At 42.7% G+C, this 17,346-nt stretch overlaps 1 protein-coding gene across 2 annotated transcripts in view; it reads left to right on the top strand.

The window, feature by feature from the left end:
- LOC106571665 (alpha-(1,6)-fucosyltransferase) overlaps nt 1-17,346 on the top strand; it is a 152,758-nt gene that overhangs the window by 118,561 nt on the left and 16,851 nt on the right. For both annotated transcript variants that reach the window (XM_014144979.3, XM_014144980.3), the window contains exons 5-6: nt 4,261-4,375; nt 10,780-11,017. In XM_014144979.3, coding sequence (XP_014000454.1) covers nt 4,261-4,375; nt 10,780-11,017 — 353 coding nt within the window. The remainder of the gene's footprint in view (nt 1-4,260; nt 4,376-10,779; nt 11,018-17,346) is intronic.

Raw genomic sequence — 17,346 nt, 5'->3', positions numbered from 1 at the left:
AGGAACATGGTACAATGAAACCAAAAGGGCAAACTATCAGGTGCCTTTTTAAATTCTTATCAAGCCTAGTCCTGGACTAAAAAGCAAGCTCAATGGAGAATCTCCATAGATATTATTTTAGTCCAGGGCTAGGCTTAATCTGTGTCTGGGACATCTCCCCTCAAGGTTTAATAAGTAGTTGATATTTGCATTAGACCAAGATCTGAATCCAGTATAATGTGGAGTCCTCCGTCTTACCTGTAGATCATGACACCTCAGAATGTCAACCAAAGCGCCAGCAGTCCTTCCAGTCTTCGATGCCCTCTGTCTGTACAAGGTCATTAACCGAGGGGGTGTGACGGTCAATCTCAGCATAGAAGATGTTTGGCAGGTTCTGGTTTGTAATTCGCTGGAACTCTGCATACACCTACACTTGGAATAGGCAGACAACAAAGGACAGTATTTAGAAGTTATCACAAGTTTTGAATACAGTATCACAATTTAATTCAGTACAACTAATATATTAATACAGGTCAAATGTGTAAAAACAGCATTGCAATTTTACCTGCGACTCCATGCTCAGAGCAGTCCACAGATCAAGGAACTCCTTTACAGTTTGAGTGTCGGTGATTATACCCTGGCGCCGCAGGGCGAATGTGGTCTGCATCTTCCTATCGAACAGGGGTAAATTCCTTTCCGTCTTCTGAACTTCTTGGACCATTTCCTCTCTCAGCGTTTCAAGACTCAACGAGTCCTTTCCAAGGGGGAAGTTTGGCAGGAAGTTCACTTCAGCCCATTTACGTAGGTCTCTTTATGTTTGAGTGTGGTGGTTCATTCTCTGGATTAAAATTGTAAAAAAAAAAAAAAGTTCATTCTCTGGATTGCTTCTCCTTCTTTGTCCTGTGTTTACGGAGACCTGACATCCTGCTCTCCTCATCTTGGTTCTGTAGTTATCCATCTTTAATTTGATGCTGTTCTTCCATCGATTCCACCCAGTCTCAGATTCTGCCTCTTTTAGACAGGGGTGTTTCGAAACAAGAGCTTCAGCTGACTTTAGCTAGTTAACATTAGCTCTAGCCAGCTATCCTACCTGGTGCCTAGCTAAGTAGCTAACGTTAGCCCTACCTGGCACTTGCCAGTTAACCAGATTACTAGCTTGACAGATATCCATTCGATGTTCGACAAATCATACACGCACAACACAGTTAAAAATCATGAATACATTTTTCCCATTAAGAAAGTATCCACTGTCGTAGGGACCATCCACGATGTTGGAAAGATTGTGAAATGCCACATGCGTGCCTTTGAACGTCGACGTACACTAACGGTCAAAGGTTTGGACACACCTATTCAAGAGTTTTTCTTTATTTTACTATTTTCTACATTGTAGAATACTAACGAAGACATCAAAACTATGAAATAACACATATGGAATCATGTAATAACCACAAAAGTGTTAAACAAATCAGAATATATTTATTTGAGTATAATATATATTTGAGATCTTCAAATAGCCACCCTTTGCCTTGATGACAGCTTTGCACACGCTTGGCATTCTCTCAACCAGCTTCACTTGGAATGCTTTTCCAACAGTGTTGAAGGAGTTCCCACATATGCTGAGCACTTGTTGGCTGCTTTCCCTTCACTCTGCTGTCCAACTCATCACAAACCATCTCAATTGGGTTGAGGTTGGGGGTTTGTGGAGGCCAGGTCATCTGATGCAGCACTCCATCACTCTCCTTCTTGGTAAAATATCCCTTACACAGCCTGGAGGTGTGTTGGGTCATTGTCCTGTTGAAAAAACAAATGACAGTCCCACTAAGCCAAAACCAGATGGGATGGCATATCGCTGCAGTGTGCCTTGAATTCTAAATAAATCACAGACAGTGTCACCAGCAAAGCACCCCCACACCATAACACATCCTCCTCCATGCTTCACTGTCGGAAATACACATGTGGAGATCATCCGTTTACCCACACAGCGTCTCACAAAGACACGGCGGTTTGAACCAAAAAGGACACATTTCCACCGGTCTAATGTCCATTGCTTGTTTCTTCTTCATATTTCTTCTTCATATTGGAGTCTTTTAGTATTGGTTTCTTTGCAGCAATTTGACCATGAAGGCCTGATTCACACAGCCCCCTCTGAAAGTTGATGTCCTTTCTCTTTGCTTATTTGAGCTGTTCTTGACATTTCTGAGGCTGGTAACTCTATTGAACTTAACCTCTGCAGCAGAGGTAAATCTGGGTCTTCCTTTCCTGTGGCGGTCCTCATGAGAGCCAGTTTCATCATAGTGCTTGATGGTTTTTGCTACTGCACTTGAAGAAACTTTCAAAATGCTTGAAATTTTCAAGATTGACTGACCTGTCGTTTCTCTTTGGTTATTTAAGCTGTTCTTGCCATAATATCAACTTGGTCTTTTACCAATTAGGGCTATCTTCTGTATACCACCCCTACTTTGTCACATCACAACTGATTGGCTCAAACGCATTAAGAAGGAAAGAAATTCCACAAATTCACTTTTAAGAAGGCACACCTGCTAATTGAAATGCATTCCAGGTGACTACCTCATGAAGCTGGTTGAGAGAATGCCAAGAGTGTGCAAAGCTGTCATCAAGTCAAAGGGGTCGCTACATTGAATAATCTCAATCTGAAATATATTTTGATTTGTTTAACACTTTTTTGGTAACGACATGATTCCATATTTCATAGTTTTGATGTCTCCACTACTATTCTACAACGTAGAAAATAGTAAAAATAAAGAAAAACCCTTGAATGAGTAGGTGTGTCCAAACTCTTGACTGGTACTATATATATATATATATATATATATATATATGTATTATACTTTTTTTCCTGAGCTTTCTTTTATCTCCTAGATGTAGGACAGACACTTCAAAACCGTATTCCTTATGATTTATTTTTAGACTGTCTTTCTTGCCATTTATGAATGTGTTATTCAATGCGTTGTTTTTTAAAGAAACAAATGTAAGCCCCTATTTATTGCCTTACCTCCTCAGGCCATTTGTACACACTGTATATACACTTTCTTTTTTTTCCTATTGTGTTATTGACTGTACGTTTGTTTAGTCCATGTGTAACTCTGTGTTGTTGTTTGTGTCACACTGCTTTGCTTTATCTTGGCCAGGTTGCAGTTGTAAATGAGAACTTGTTCTCAACTAGCTTACCTGGTTAAACAAAGGTGAAAGAAATATATATATATATATATATATATATATATATATATATATATATATATATATTTATTATTATTATTATTATTATTATTATTTATTTTTTTTAAATTCAGGAAAAACTATTGTATTTATATGATAGTGATTAAGGAGTAACATTAAAACAGAATAATATGCCCCACCAACAGTAGACAACAGAAAAACCTAAAATACATAAGTAAATCAAATCAATATTAACTGGCACAGGCATGGTACCGTTGCAGGAAGATTGGAATGCCATGAACCAAGATGTTGTGCATTCAAAGCCTAGTTGAGGACCTGTTGAATAATAATTACTGTATAATTGAACGTGGACAATGTAATTATGTATGTCAACGTGTCAAATATGTATGTTAAAAGTACTGTGTGTGTAACCAGTTGCACAGACTTTTTTAGTTAAGATGCCCAAATAATCATGTTTAGTTGAGTGAACATATGAGACAAGTTGAGCAAACACATAATTTGAAATGGACTTTTGCCAAAGTTTTCTCCGTTTGTAGCTAAGTTTGGGCCAACATTTTTTTGTTTTTGGTAACACGTGTAACCAGTTACTTAGTAATGATTAGTTGAAACAACTAGATTTGTATTTTTTTAAATATTTATTTTATTTACAGTGCATGTTAACTCGGTGACTAGCGGATAGTTGTAGTTCTCTCACAGGGAGACTGTGATATATCCCTGGTGGGTTCTGGGTAAAGGAGTTTGACATGGCTTCATATCAAACACACACGTTGTGGTTTAAGATTAAAAATGGAAGCATGAGTAATGATTACGTCTTGCCAGAGGACGCGTGTGTGTATGTGCACAAGTGTATGTGTGTGTAAGTGTGCATAGGTACTTGTGCTCAGGAGGTTTCCCACACTGAGGATGTGACTGATTTGGGTCACTGAAATGAATTGAGCCATGCTGGTTTTTAGAGATGGGAAACTGCTGTATATGTGTGTCTGCTATGTAGCACACTAGACTTATGGCTTTCTTTTTCGGTCTCTTTTTATGCGTCTGTGTGTATGTGTGCGTGCGTGCGTGCGTGCGTGCATGTGTGTGCAGGTCTATCATGACAGACCTGTACTACCTCAGCCAGGCTGATGGAGTGGGAGACTGGAGAGTGAAGGAGGCCAGGGACCTGTCTAACCTGGTGCAGAGCAGGATCACCTACCTACAGGTACACACATATACACATACACACACACACACACTACACCCACACACACACACATACACCCACACACACACATACACCCACACACACACACACACATACACCCACACACACACACACACACACCACACACACACACACACACAGACACGCACTCACAAACACTCTTTCTCACACCTGCTCTTCTCTACCTAACACAAGCCAAACCTGTCAGAATCACCATAGATGAAATATATCGTGTCTAAGGGTCTGACTGCTGTCTAATGCCTGTATATCATCTATCCTGTCACACGCACACACCCACCATCTTCCGACCCTATCCACTTTCTGTCATCCCCTCATATACCCTCCACCCCCAGTGACCCAGGAGTCTCCCCTCAGCCCTCCTCCCTTCCCCAGTTTGCATGCAGCAGGCCTGGGGTGGGGCTGTGCGGCACTGGGCCCTGCAGCATTAATGAGCCTTGGTGTTTGATGAAGAGAGCCAGAGTGAGTGTGGCTGGGAGGAGACGCCATAGCTAACAGCTGCTGTCACCACCGCTGAGGGATCACACAGCTCCAGCGGCCGCCATCACTAATTCATCACCCACACACAGTCCTCACAGGCTGGCAGACACACACACACACACACACACACACACACACACACACACACACACACACACACACACACACACACACACACACACACACACACACACACACACACACACACACACTTAGGGAGCCAGGGACCCGTCTACCTCTTACACTTCTGTCAGTAACATCAATCCCAGGTCTACAAACACACACACACACACACACACACACACACACACACACACCCCCCCGATGTGCATGAGCACACATACACACTCCTGCACACACACAACACCCTTCCCCCACCACACCCCAGCGCTCCCAACCCACCAACCTCGGTCCCTGCGCCCTTCGGTCCCTGGCCCGGCTGACTCCATCAACCTGTCTGTCTGTCTGTCTGTCTGTCTGTCTGTCTGTCTGTCTGTCTGTCTGTCTGTCTGTCTGTCTGTCTGTCTGTCTGTCTGTCTGTCTGTCTGTCTGTCTGTGTCTGACTGCGCATTCTTCAATGAGAACACAGTGGCCTTTACTTGGTGTCCCTTTGTTCAGTGTCACACAGTACCACCTTGTCACAGACACAAACACACACAGTACCTCCTCCATTTTCAGCCTTCCACTTTCACTTGTTCTTCTATAGCACATCATCAGCTCTGAACCAGCTGATTATAGGTCATATATAATATGAGTCACCCTCTCTCTCTCTTCCTCACTCACACGTACACACACATTTTCAGTCTACTGTATTTTAACTTGAAAATGCAGTTTTTGAAGGGCTACTTAACCTATAGCAGCAAGGGTCAGCCTTGGTATTTCACTCTCTCCATAATTACCATTGAACTTTGTCTCCTAGCACATCTGAATAGCATGAATCTGTCATTTTTAAACAGCCAACGTAGTTCAGAGTTTGTGCGCTTATGGTTCTTTGTCGTTCTGATTTAACGCCATGCTCCAAAAGAGATGGGCTCGCTGGTGTAAAACTGCCTTTCAAGTCGTTGTTGTTGAGACTCGCGACAACACACCAGATTATTAGTATTTAAATCAAATGTAGTTTACAAAAGTTCAATCAGGAAGGCTGGTCTGGATGCTCGTTTATCTTCATCCAGTAAGCATAACATAATTCACTTCATTTCCAATTCTACTGGCATAGTCGGATTGAATACAAATGTACACTATATATACAAAGTATGTGGACACCCCTTCAAATTAGTGCTGTTATTGTGAAGTGGAAACATCTAGGAGCAACATCGGCTCAGCCAAAAAGTGGTAGGCCAAACAAGCTCACGCGTTTACCGCGTTAGTGCTGAAGCGCATAACGCGTAAAAATCTTCTGTTCTCGGTTGCAACACTCACTACTGAGTTCCAAACTGCCTCTGGAAGCAACATCAGCACAATAACTGTTTGTCAGGAGCTTCATGAAATGGGTTTCCATGGCCGAGCAGCCGGACACAGGCCTAAGATCACCATGCGCAATGCCAAGTGGTGACTGAAGTGGTGTAAAGCTTGCCTCGATTGGATTCTGGAGCAGTGGACATGCGTTCTCTGGAGTGATGAATCACGCTTCACCATCTGGCAGTCCAACTGATGAATCTGGTTTGGCAGATGCCAGGAAAACGCCCCAATGCATAGTGCCAGCTGTAAAGTTTGGTGGAGGAAGAATAATGGTCTGGGGCTGTTTTTCATTGTTCAGGCCCCTTAGTTCCAGTGAAGGGAAATCTTAACACTACAGCATACAATGACATTCTAGACGATTCTGTGCTTCCAACTTTGTGGCAACAGTTTGGGGAAGGCCTGTTCCTGTTTCAGCATGACAATGCCCCCGTGCACAAAGCGATATCCAAATAGAAGTGGTTTGTCGAGATCGCTGTGGAAGAACTTGATTGGCCTGTTGAAAACCCTGACCTCAACCCCATTGAACACCTTTGGGATGAATTGGAACGCTGACTGTGAGCCAGGCCCAATTGCCCAACATCAGTGCCCGACCTCACTAATGCTCTTGGGGCTGAAAGGAAGCAAGTCCCCACAGCAATGTTCCAACATCTAGTGGAAAGCCTTCCCAGAAGAGTGGAGGCCGTTATAGCAGCAAACGGGGGACCAACTCCATATTAATGCCCATGATTTTGGAATGAGATGTTCGATGAGCAGGTGTCCACATACTTTTGGTCATGTAGTGTATCATCAACACAGAGTCTTGCCTCTTCTCCTCTTTCCTATTAGCCATCTGCGGAATCTCATTCGCCTATTTACTTTATAGCATATAAGCATGGCACAATAATGCACATTCCTCACACTTGCTGTTTAACCTATGGGCCCACTCCTGCAATTATCACTTACACATGTTCTCTCACTTGCTGTTTTTCAGCAACAGTTTTGACAACCATCCTCCTCCCCACCACCAACACCTATAATAACCTTAAGGCCCGTCATTGGAACTCCTTTCCCCCAGTGGAGGTGTTTCAATGCCAAAAGCCTCGCATAAGGCTACCTGCCATCACATCATCTGAGACAAGGCCATTCACCAAACAATTTAATCAAATGTCATATTACATTCCGTCTTTGTTATTTATTCAGTAAAGCCTGTACTCGATTCAACTGTAAGAGTGGTACCTATGGGGCCAATATGGAGAAGAGGAGCGATATTTACCTCAAACACACACACACACACACACACACACACACACACACCCCCCCCCCGATTCCTCAAAGGAAATCTTCCCAGTGGCTTGTTTGTTGCTTCGTTGACATCTGCTTGTGTTGTTCAGGTTATTATTGAACGTCGGCGGTAATACATTTGGAACATGAAGGAACATTAGCTCTCCTCTAGTTTTTAAACAGACAAGCGGTGTGATAACGTTAGCACTTGCCAGACGCCTTGCCGCCATGATCACCGCCAACCAGCTTCAGCTGTGACAGCCTAATGAGCAAAACACTCGCAATGCAGAGTAAATTGCTATTTAGAAAGATGTTGGCACAAGTGGGTGCGGAGTGAGGAGAAGAAGATGGGGAACCAAAGATGGTAGATAAATTAAGATAGTTCACTCAGGCCATTTACTCTGGATCACTGCTACTCTAACTTCCGCGATGCATACAAAGCCCTCCTCTCCCGCCCTCCCTTCAGCAAATTTGACCACGACTCCATTTTGCTCCTCCCTTCCTATAGGCAGAAACTCAAACAGGATGTACCCGTGACAAGGACTATTCAACACTGGTCTGACCAATCGGAATCCACACTTCAAGATTGTTTTGATCACGCGGACTGGGACATGTTCCGGGTAGCCTCAGAGAATAATATCGATTTATACACTGAGTTTATAAGGAAGTGAATAGGAGATGTTGTACCCACTGTGACAATTAAAACCTATCCTAACCAGAAAATGTGGATAGATGGCGGCATTCGTGCAAAACTGAAAGCGCGAGCCACCACATTTAATCATGGTAAGTTGACTAGGAATATGGCCAAATACAAACAGTGTAGTTATTCCCTCCACAAGGCAATCAAACAAGCAAAATGTCAGTATAGAGACAAAGTGTAATCACAATTCAACGGCTCAGACATGAGACGTATATGGCAGGGTCTACAGACAATCACGGACTACAAAAAGAAAACCAGCCACGTCACGGACACTGACGTCTTGCTTCCAGACAAACTAAAACCATCTTTGCCTGCTTTGAGGATAACACCGACGCAGCCCAGTACCAAGGACTGTAGGCTCTCCTTCTCCGTGGCCAACATGAGGAAGACATGTAAACGTGTTAAACCTCGCAAGGCTGCCGGCCCAGACAGCATCCCTATCCGCTTCCTCAGAGCATGCGGAAGACCAGCTGGCTGGTGTGTTTACGGACATATTCAATCTCTCCCTATCTCAGTCTGGTGTCCCCACGGGCCGCCCCCAGGTGGTGAAGGTAGGAAACAACATCTCCACTTTTCTGATCCTCAACACTAGGGCCCCACAAGGGTGCATGCTTAGCCCCCTCCTGTACTCCCTGTTTACCCATGACTACGTGGCCATGCACGCCTCCAACTCAATCATCAAGTTTGCAGATGACACAGCAGCAGTAGGCTTGATTACCAACAACGACGAGACAGCCTATAGGGAGGAGGTGAGGGCACTCAGAGTGTGGTGTCAGGAAAACAACCTCTCACTCAACGTCAACAAAACAAAGGAGATGATCGTGGACTTCAGGAAACAGCAGAGGGAGCACCCCCCTATCCACATCGATGGGAGGAAAGTTTTAAGTTCCTCGGCTTACACATGACGGACAAACTGAAATGGTCCACACACACAGACAGTGTGGTGAAGATAGTGCAATAGGGCTTCTTCAACCTCAGGAGGCTGAAGAAATTTGGCTTGTCACCTAAAACCCTCACAAACTTTTACAGATGCACAACTGAGAGCATCCTGTCGGGCTGCATCACCGCCTGGTACGGCAACTGCTCCAACCATAACTGCAGGGGTCTCCAGACGGTGGTGCGGTCGGTACAACACATCACTGGGGGGAAACTACTTGCCCTCCAGGACACCTACAGCTCCCGATATCACAGGAAAGCCAAAAAGATCATCAAGCCTCCCTGTAGCTCAGTTGGTAGAGCATGGTGTTTGCAACGCATGGTGTTTGCAATGCCAGGGTTGTGGGTTCGATTCCCACGGGGGGCCAGCACAGAAAAAAAAATGTATGAAATGTATGCATTCACTACTGTAAGTCGCTCTGGATAAGAGTGTCTGCTAAATGACTAAAAAAAGGCCAACAACCACCCGAGCCACTGCCTGTTCACCTCGCTGCCACCCAGAAGGCGAGGTCAGTACAGATGCATCAAAGCTGGGGCCGAGAGACTGGAAAATAGCTTCTTTCTCAGGAACTCAAACAGGATGTCAAACAGCAATCACATTCACAGTGAGGCTGCTGCCTACATACAGACTTGAAATCATTGGCCACTTTAATAAATGGATCACTCGCCACTTTAATAATACCACTTTAATTATGTTTACGTATCTCGCATTACTCATCTCATATGTATATACTGTATTTTATACCATCTTTTGCATCTTGCCTATGCTCTGTCATTGCTCATCCATATATTTATATGTATATATTCTTATACCTTTCCTTTACTTAGATTTGTGTGTATAAGGTAGTTGTTGTAGAATTGTTAGATTACTTGTTAGATATTGCTGCCCTGTCGGAACTAGAAGCACAAGCATTTCGCTACACTCGCAATAGCATCTGCTAACCATGTGTATGTGACCAATAAAATTTGATTTGATTGAAGAAAAAATTAGTTCCTGTCTACTTAAGGGGGTGCTCTCCCATAGATACCAATGCGATATCAGCTGGGTCTGGTCTACTTAGTTTATTGACTTCCTTTGAAACAGAAATAATGAGGGAGTGGGATATCTCGCTTCCTCTTCTGTCTCTGTGGGGCACGACGCAGTGCAGCATGGCATCATTTTGCCACCGCTCGTCTGATGAGGTGTAGTTGAAAACGGTGGAATGGTCTCACGTCGTGATTTACAGGTGCCATTTTGAGAGAATGCTTTTTTTCTCTCGCTCATATTTTGGAAGATCTCTTTCTCATGAGAGACAGAGAGGGGAAGAGAGTGAATGAGAGCGAGAGATATAGGCAAATTGTGTTATCATAAGTTAGAGAACAACGCTCAGAAAGCTATTTTGGGCCCCCCAGAGGTCAAGTAGTCAAATGTATGCTCTTACACCCATATGTCTCTCTCTCCCTCATCCCCCTCTGTCGTTTTCTTCACTCCCTCTCTCTCCGCTTCGTCTCTGTCTCTCCCTCTCATCCTCCCTCTCTCTACCTCTACCTCTCCCTCCCCCCTCGTCAGAATCCCCAGGACTGCAGCAAGGCACGTAAGCTGGTGTGTAACATCAACAAGGGCTGTGGCTATGGCTGTCAGCTGCACCACGTGGTCTACTGCTTCATGATCGCCTACGGCACCCAGCGTACCCTTATCCTGGAGTCCCACAACTGGCGCTACGCCACGGGTGGCTGGGAGACCGTCTTCCACCCCGTCAGCAACTCCTGTACCGACCGCACTGGGGTGTCTACAGGGCACTGGTCAGGTAGGCACGGTGCGCGCTGTCTGGTAAGCAGCCAGGAATTTATAGTTTGGCCCGGTTCTATAGATGCGGTTGGACCATTGAGGTATCTGCATTATGGTGCATTTACATGTTTTATTTTATTTATTTATTTAACTAGGCAAGTCAGTTAAGAACAAATTCTTATTTACAATGACGGCCTACACGACACTTTAAAATTATATCCTCCTGAGACCCAGCAAAAAAATAAAATAAATTGGGCTAATTTTTTTTTCTTCACATAAATGTTTGGGGTGAAGAACATGTAACAAAGAAAATAATATACTCAAAATACTCAAAATTCTAAAAGTTGGCCCAAAAAGCTGACTACTATCAGATTCAACCACAAAGACCAGGGAGGTTTTCCAATGCCTCACTAAGAAGGACACCAATTGGTAGATGGGTAAAAAAAGAAGCTGACATTAAAAATCCTTTTGAGCATGGTGAAGTTATTAATTACACTGGTTTGTGTATCAATACAGCCTGTCACTAAAAAGAAACAAGCGTCCTTCCTAACTCAGTTGCCGGAGAGTAAGGAAACCACTCAGAGATTTCACCATGAGGCCAATGGTGACTTTAAAACAGTTAGAGTTTATTGGCTATGATAGTTTTATTTTTGATTTAACCTTTATTTTACTAGGCAAGTCAGTTAATAACAAATTCTTATATACATTGACGGCCTATCCCAGCCAAACCCGGACGACGCTGGGCCAGTTGTGCACGGCCCTATGGGACTCCCAATCACGGCCGGATGTGATGCAGCCTGGATTCAAACCAGAGACTGCAGTGACGCCTGCAATACTAACATAATTGACACATCCTGTTTGCAATAAAGTAACACTGCAAAAAATGTGGCAAAGCAATTAACATTTTGTCCTGAACACAAAGTGTTATGTCTGGGGAAAATGCAGTACAACACATTACCAGTGGTACTACTTAAGTAGTTTTTTGGGGTATATGTACTTCACGTTACTATTTAGATTTTTGACAACTTTTACTTTTACTTCTCTAATGTACTTTTTATTCAATTCATTTTCCCTGACACCCAAAAGTACTCATTATATTTTAAATGCTTAGCAGGACAGAGAACATCCCTGGTCATCCCTAATGCCTCTGATCTGACAGGCTCACTAAACACAAATGCTTTGTTTGTAAATTATGTCTGAGGGTTGAAGTGTGCCTCTGGCTATTCATACATTTAAAAAAAACAAGAAAATTGTGCCATCTGCTTTGCTTAATATAAGGAATTTTGTATTATTCATACTTTTACTTTCACTTTTGATACTTAAGTATATTTTAGCAATTACATTTACTTTTGATACTTATGTATATTTAAAACCAAATACTTTAAAACTTTTACTCAAGTAGTATTTTACTGGGTGACTTTCACTTTTACTTGAGTCATTTTCTATTAATGTATCTTTATTTTTACTCAAGTATGACAATTTGATACTTTTTTGACCGCTGCACATTACTTAGTACCACTCTGCATATTTTGAAGCATAGTGGTGGCTGCATCATGTTATGGGTATGCTTGTAATCGTTAAGGACTGTGGAGTTTTTCAGGATAAAAAATAAACAGAATGGAGCTTAGCACAGGCAAAATCCTAGAGGAAAACCTGGTTCAGTCTGCTTTCCACCAGACACGGGAAGATTCATTCACCTTTCAGCAGGACAATATCCTAAAACACAAGGGCAAATGTACACTGGAGTTGCTTAGCAAGAAGACAGTGAATGTTCCTGAGTGGCCAAGTTGCAGTTTTGACCTAAATCTGTTCAACAATCTATGGCAAGACCTGAAAACAGTTGTCGAGCAATGACCAACAACCAATTTGACAGCTTGAAGAATTTTTTTAAGAATAATGGGCAAATGTTTCACAATCCAGGTGTGGAAAGCTCTTAGACATGTACCCAGCAAGACTCCGAGCTGTAATAGCTGGCAAAAGTGAATTTAACATGTACAGTTGAAGTCGGAAGTTTACATACACTTAGGTTGGAGTCATTAAAACTCATTTTTCAACCACTCCACAAATTTCTTGTTAACAAACTATAGTTTTGGCAAGTCGGTTAGGACATCTACTTTGTGCATGACACAAGTAATTTTTACAACAATTGTTTACAGACAGATTATTTCACTTATAATTCACTATGTCACAATTCCAATTGGTCAGAAGTTTACAAACAATAAGTTGACTGTGCCTTTAAACAGCTTGGAAAATTCCAGAAAATGAGGTCATGGCTTTAGAAGCTTCTGATAGGCTAATTGACATCATTTTAGTCAATTGGAGATGTAGCTGTGGATGTATTTCAAGGCCTACCTTCAAACCCAGTGCCTCTTTACTTGACATCATGGGAAAATCAAAAGAAATCAGCCAAGACGTCAGAAGTTTTTTTGTATACCTCCACAAGTCTGGTTCATCCTTGGGAGCAATTTCCAAACGCCTGAAGGTACCACGTTCATCTGTACAAACAATAGTATGCAAGTATAAAGAACATGGGACAACGCAGCCGTCATACTGCTCAGGAAGGAGACGTATTCTGTCTCCTAGAGATGAACATACTTTGGTGCAAAAAGTGCCCATCAATCCCAGAACAACAGTAAAGGACCTTGTGAAGGTGCTGGAGGAAACGGGTACAAATGTATCTGTGTTTCCACAGTAAAACGAGTCCTAGATAGATGAAAGGCCGCACAGCAAGGAAGAAGCCACTGCTCCAAAACCGCCATAAAAAAGCCAGACTACGGTTTGCAACTGCACATGGGGACAATGATCGTACTTTTTGGAGAAATGTCCACTGGCCTGATGAAACAAAAATAGAGCTGTTTGGCCATAATGACCATCGTTATGTTTGGAGGAAAAGGGGGACGCTTGCAAGCCGAAGAACACCATCCCAACCGTGAAGCACGGGGGTGGCAGCATCATGTTGTGGGGGTGTTTTGCTGCAGGAGGGACTGGTGCACTTCACAAAATAGATAGCATGATGAGGATGGGAAACGTATGTGGATATACTGAAGAAACATCTCAAGACATCAGTCAAGAAGTTAAAGCTTGGTTGCAAATGGGTCTTCCAAATGGACAATGACCCCAAGCATAGTTCCAAAGTTGTGGCAAAATGGCTTAAGGACAACAAAGTCAAGGTATTGGAGTGACCATCACAAAGCCCTGACCTCAATCCTATAGAAAATTTGTGGGCAGAACTGAAAAAGCGTGTGTGAGCAAGGAGGCCTACAAACCTGATTCAGTTACACCAGCTCTGTCAGGAGGAATGGGTCAAAATTCACCCAACTTATTGTGGGAAGCTTGTGGAAGGCTACATGAAACATTTGACCCAAGTTAAACAATTTAAACGCAATGCTACCAAATACTGAGTATATGTAAACTTCTGACCCACTGAGAATGTGATGAAAGAAATAAAAGCTGAAATAAATAATTCTCTCTACTATTATTCTGACATTTCACATTTTTAAAATAAAGTGGTGATCCAACTGACCTAAGACAGGGTATTTTTACTGGAATTATAATTGTCAGGAATTGTGAAAATAAGTTTAAATGTATTTGGCTAAGGTTTATGCAAACTTCCGACTTCAACTGTATTGTCTCAAGGGGGTTGAATATTTTTTTTTTTACAATTGGTCTTCCACTTTGACTTTACAGAGTATTTTGTGTAGATAATTGACAAAAAATGGCAGTTAAATCCATTGTAATCCCACTTTGTAACACAACAAATGTGGAAACGTACTTTCTGGAGGCTCCGTATGCTCGCTACATTTTTCCTCTCTGCCTCTCTCTCACACTTCCTCTCCAGCTTCCTTGTTCTATCTTTTTCTCTGTCCCCCCCTCCTCTCCCTTGGGCTTTCTTTTTCTCTTGCTTTTCCTGTTGTGTTTTTCTCTTTCTCTTGCTTTTCCTGTTGTGTTTTTGCATCTTGCATGCTCTAATGCTCCTTATTGATTCGCCCTGTTTGCTCTTTGTGTGGTGAGTTCATTTCACTGGTTCACTGCTCATCTGAGCTGGATTCCTTATAGGAGCTGAGGCACTTATACACACGTGTGTGTGTGTGTGTGTGTGTGTGTGTGTGGGGGGGGGGGGGGGGGGGGGGGGGGTTATTGTGTGTGTGTGTGTGTGTGTGTGTGTGCGCGTTTTCTTGTGTATGTGTGTGCATGTGAGTGTGTGTGTGTGTTTCCATGTGTGAGCGTGCTTGTGTGTACAAGTGAATACTGTACTCGCGTCCCTGTGTTCATGTGTGTGCTTAGGTTTCTGTGTGTGTTGTAGGGAAGTGTACGTGAGAGCATAGGAGCCAATCAACAAAGATACTGACATCGCGGTCAATAGAACAATGCATTATGGGTTACATTTTCTCTCCATTCCTGCCTCAAATAGTGAAATAAATGTCTTAAATTGTTGCTGCATCAATTTATTCATGCAGATTGCGGAGGTTGAGTAAAAATTTAGACTTTTTGTGTCCTAATTAGGAAGCTATGGGAGGGGGAAGGAGCGCTTAACTGTGCAGTTGTGCCAAGAATCGCAGGCCTAAAAAATATGCCTAGTCCCCTCTCTCCCTTTTGCAAAACCTGCCAATGATGATATATAAGCAAAGAGAAAGCTTGGAAATATTTTTTCTGTTAAATATTTAATGCTTTTGCCAATTTATATTCAGCTCACGCTTCATGGAGTACACATGCCCTTGCACCGACACCCTGCTTTTTGTGTTCCCCTGTTGTTATTATTATAATTTTTTTTATTCCAGTTACACTTTCTTTGAAAGGCCATTTTTAATGAGTAATTATGCCATTTGTTTGACAATGGGTTATGAAAGCTGTGTGCAGTGTTATTAGGCTTACTGTAATGGAACAAGTCACCGTAGTTGCAACTTCACAGAGATCAGTAGTTGTAGTCTAAGCTTATTTTTGAAACTGTAAAAAAGCATGTTCTAAAAAATGTCCTCTGGTTTTCAGACTGGATGTGAGTGTGAATGGAGGTTGTCTGCCAGACATATCCCTCCTGGCGAGATGAGATTAGACCGAAAGTGTGTGTGTGTGTCCATGTGTGTTTGCACGCGTGCGCGAGTGTGTGTGTGTGTCCTTGCCACTCCTTTGTGTACTGAGGCTTAACACCCACTCTCCCAGGTGGAAAGGCTATCAGGAACCCAGAGAGGATGACCTTCCTAATCAGCCCAGCTCAACCCTCCTCTCTGCCCACTGTGCCCAGAGCCCCTGCCAGTCCCATGCCCGTCTAGAGGCCACCCTCTGGGGACAGCTGGTGCCACTGTTCCAGTACCATGGAAGTAGATTGGCTCACCTTGGCTTTTAAAGGAATATTCCACTTAAAACTACAAATTCCTATGATTTACATTGTTAAATAATACTAATACGTGAGAACAATATACGTTGGGAATTTCATTTGCATTTTGTAGTTATAATAAGTTAGGAAGCAACATGTAAATAAAATTGTGGAGATCTGCAGAGTAGAACCCACAATGCAATGCTTTCTCTAGATAGGCTGGCTGGCAAGCTAGAAAATGTATTTAACACAATAATACCAAAGCCAATATCAGCATGTGAAGTAGTTAGCTAGTTGTAAAATCCCTGAAACAAACTGCACTATCAATTTAGGAGTTACACATTCTCCATGTTCAACCTGATAGAGATCGCATTTGTAGCTCAAAGCTGTGCGAGTCAGGTTGCTATGGAAATGTGCATAGGCCCTGCGAGCCTGCATGCAGAGAGACGAGAGGAGAAAACTGCTTTGCATCATGGTAGTTGAATGAAAAATGAAATTCATTGATGGTGCACTGTCCACTTTGAAGACATTTGAACAAAATATATACTTTGTCGTGACTATATAGACTGATGTGTTCTAGACAAGTTTGCCCATACCATCTATTGGCTGATTTGACGATCCGGAGTGCAAGTAATTGTTTTAAAAGAGTTATGAAATGTGATCATTTGTTATCTCCAGTGACGAGAACCTTATCATGATGACGTAGCATGTCACATTTCAATTTTAGGGTGGATTATCCCTTTAAAGAGGGACAGCCAAAGGGCAGCTGTCACTCTGAATGCAGTGGGGATAAAGCGAGAGAGAGAATTGGGATTGTTGTTTTGAAAGGGCATGACTTTCTCCTGTCTTCTCTAACTTCTCTATCCTTCCATGGCTTTCTCCTGTCTTCTCTAACTTCTCTATCCTTCCATGGCTTTCTCCTGTCTTCTCTAACTTCTCTATCCTTCCATGGCTTTCTCCTGTCTTCTCTAACTTCTCTATCCTTCCATGGCTTTCTCCTGTCTTCTCTAACTTCTCTATCCTTCCATGGCTTTCTC

Source organism: Salmo salar, chromosome 15, assembly GCF_965601325.2.
Source record: "Salmo salar chromosome 15, fSalSal1, whole genome shotgun sequence".
NCBI classification, from domain to species: Eukaryota; Metazoa; Chordata; class Actinopteri; order Salmoniformes; family Salmonidae; genus Salmo; species Salmo salar.
The sequence above is the reverse complement of the archived record's forward strand: the minus strand, read 5'-3'. Positions and strand labels throughout refer to the sequence as shown.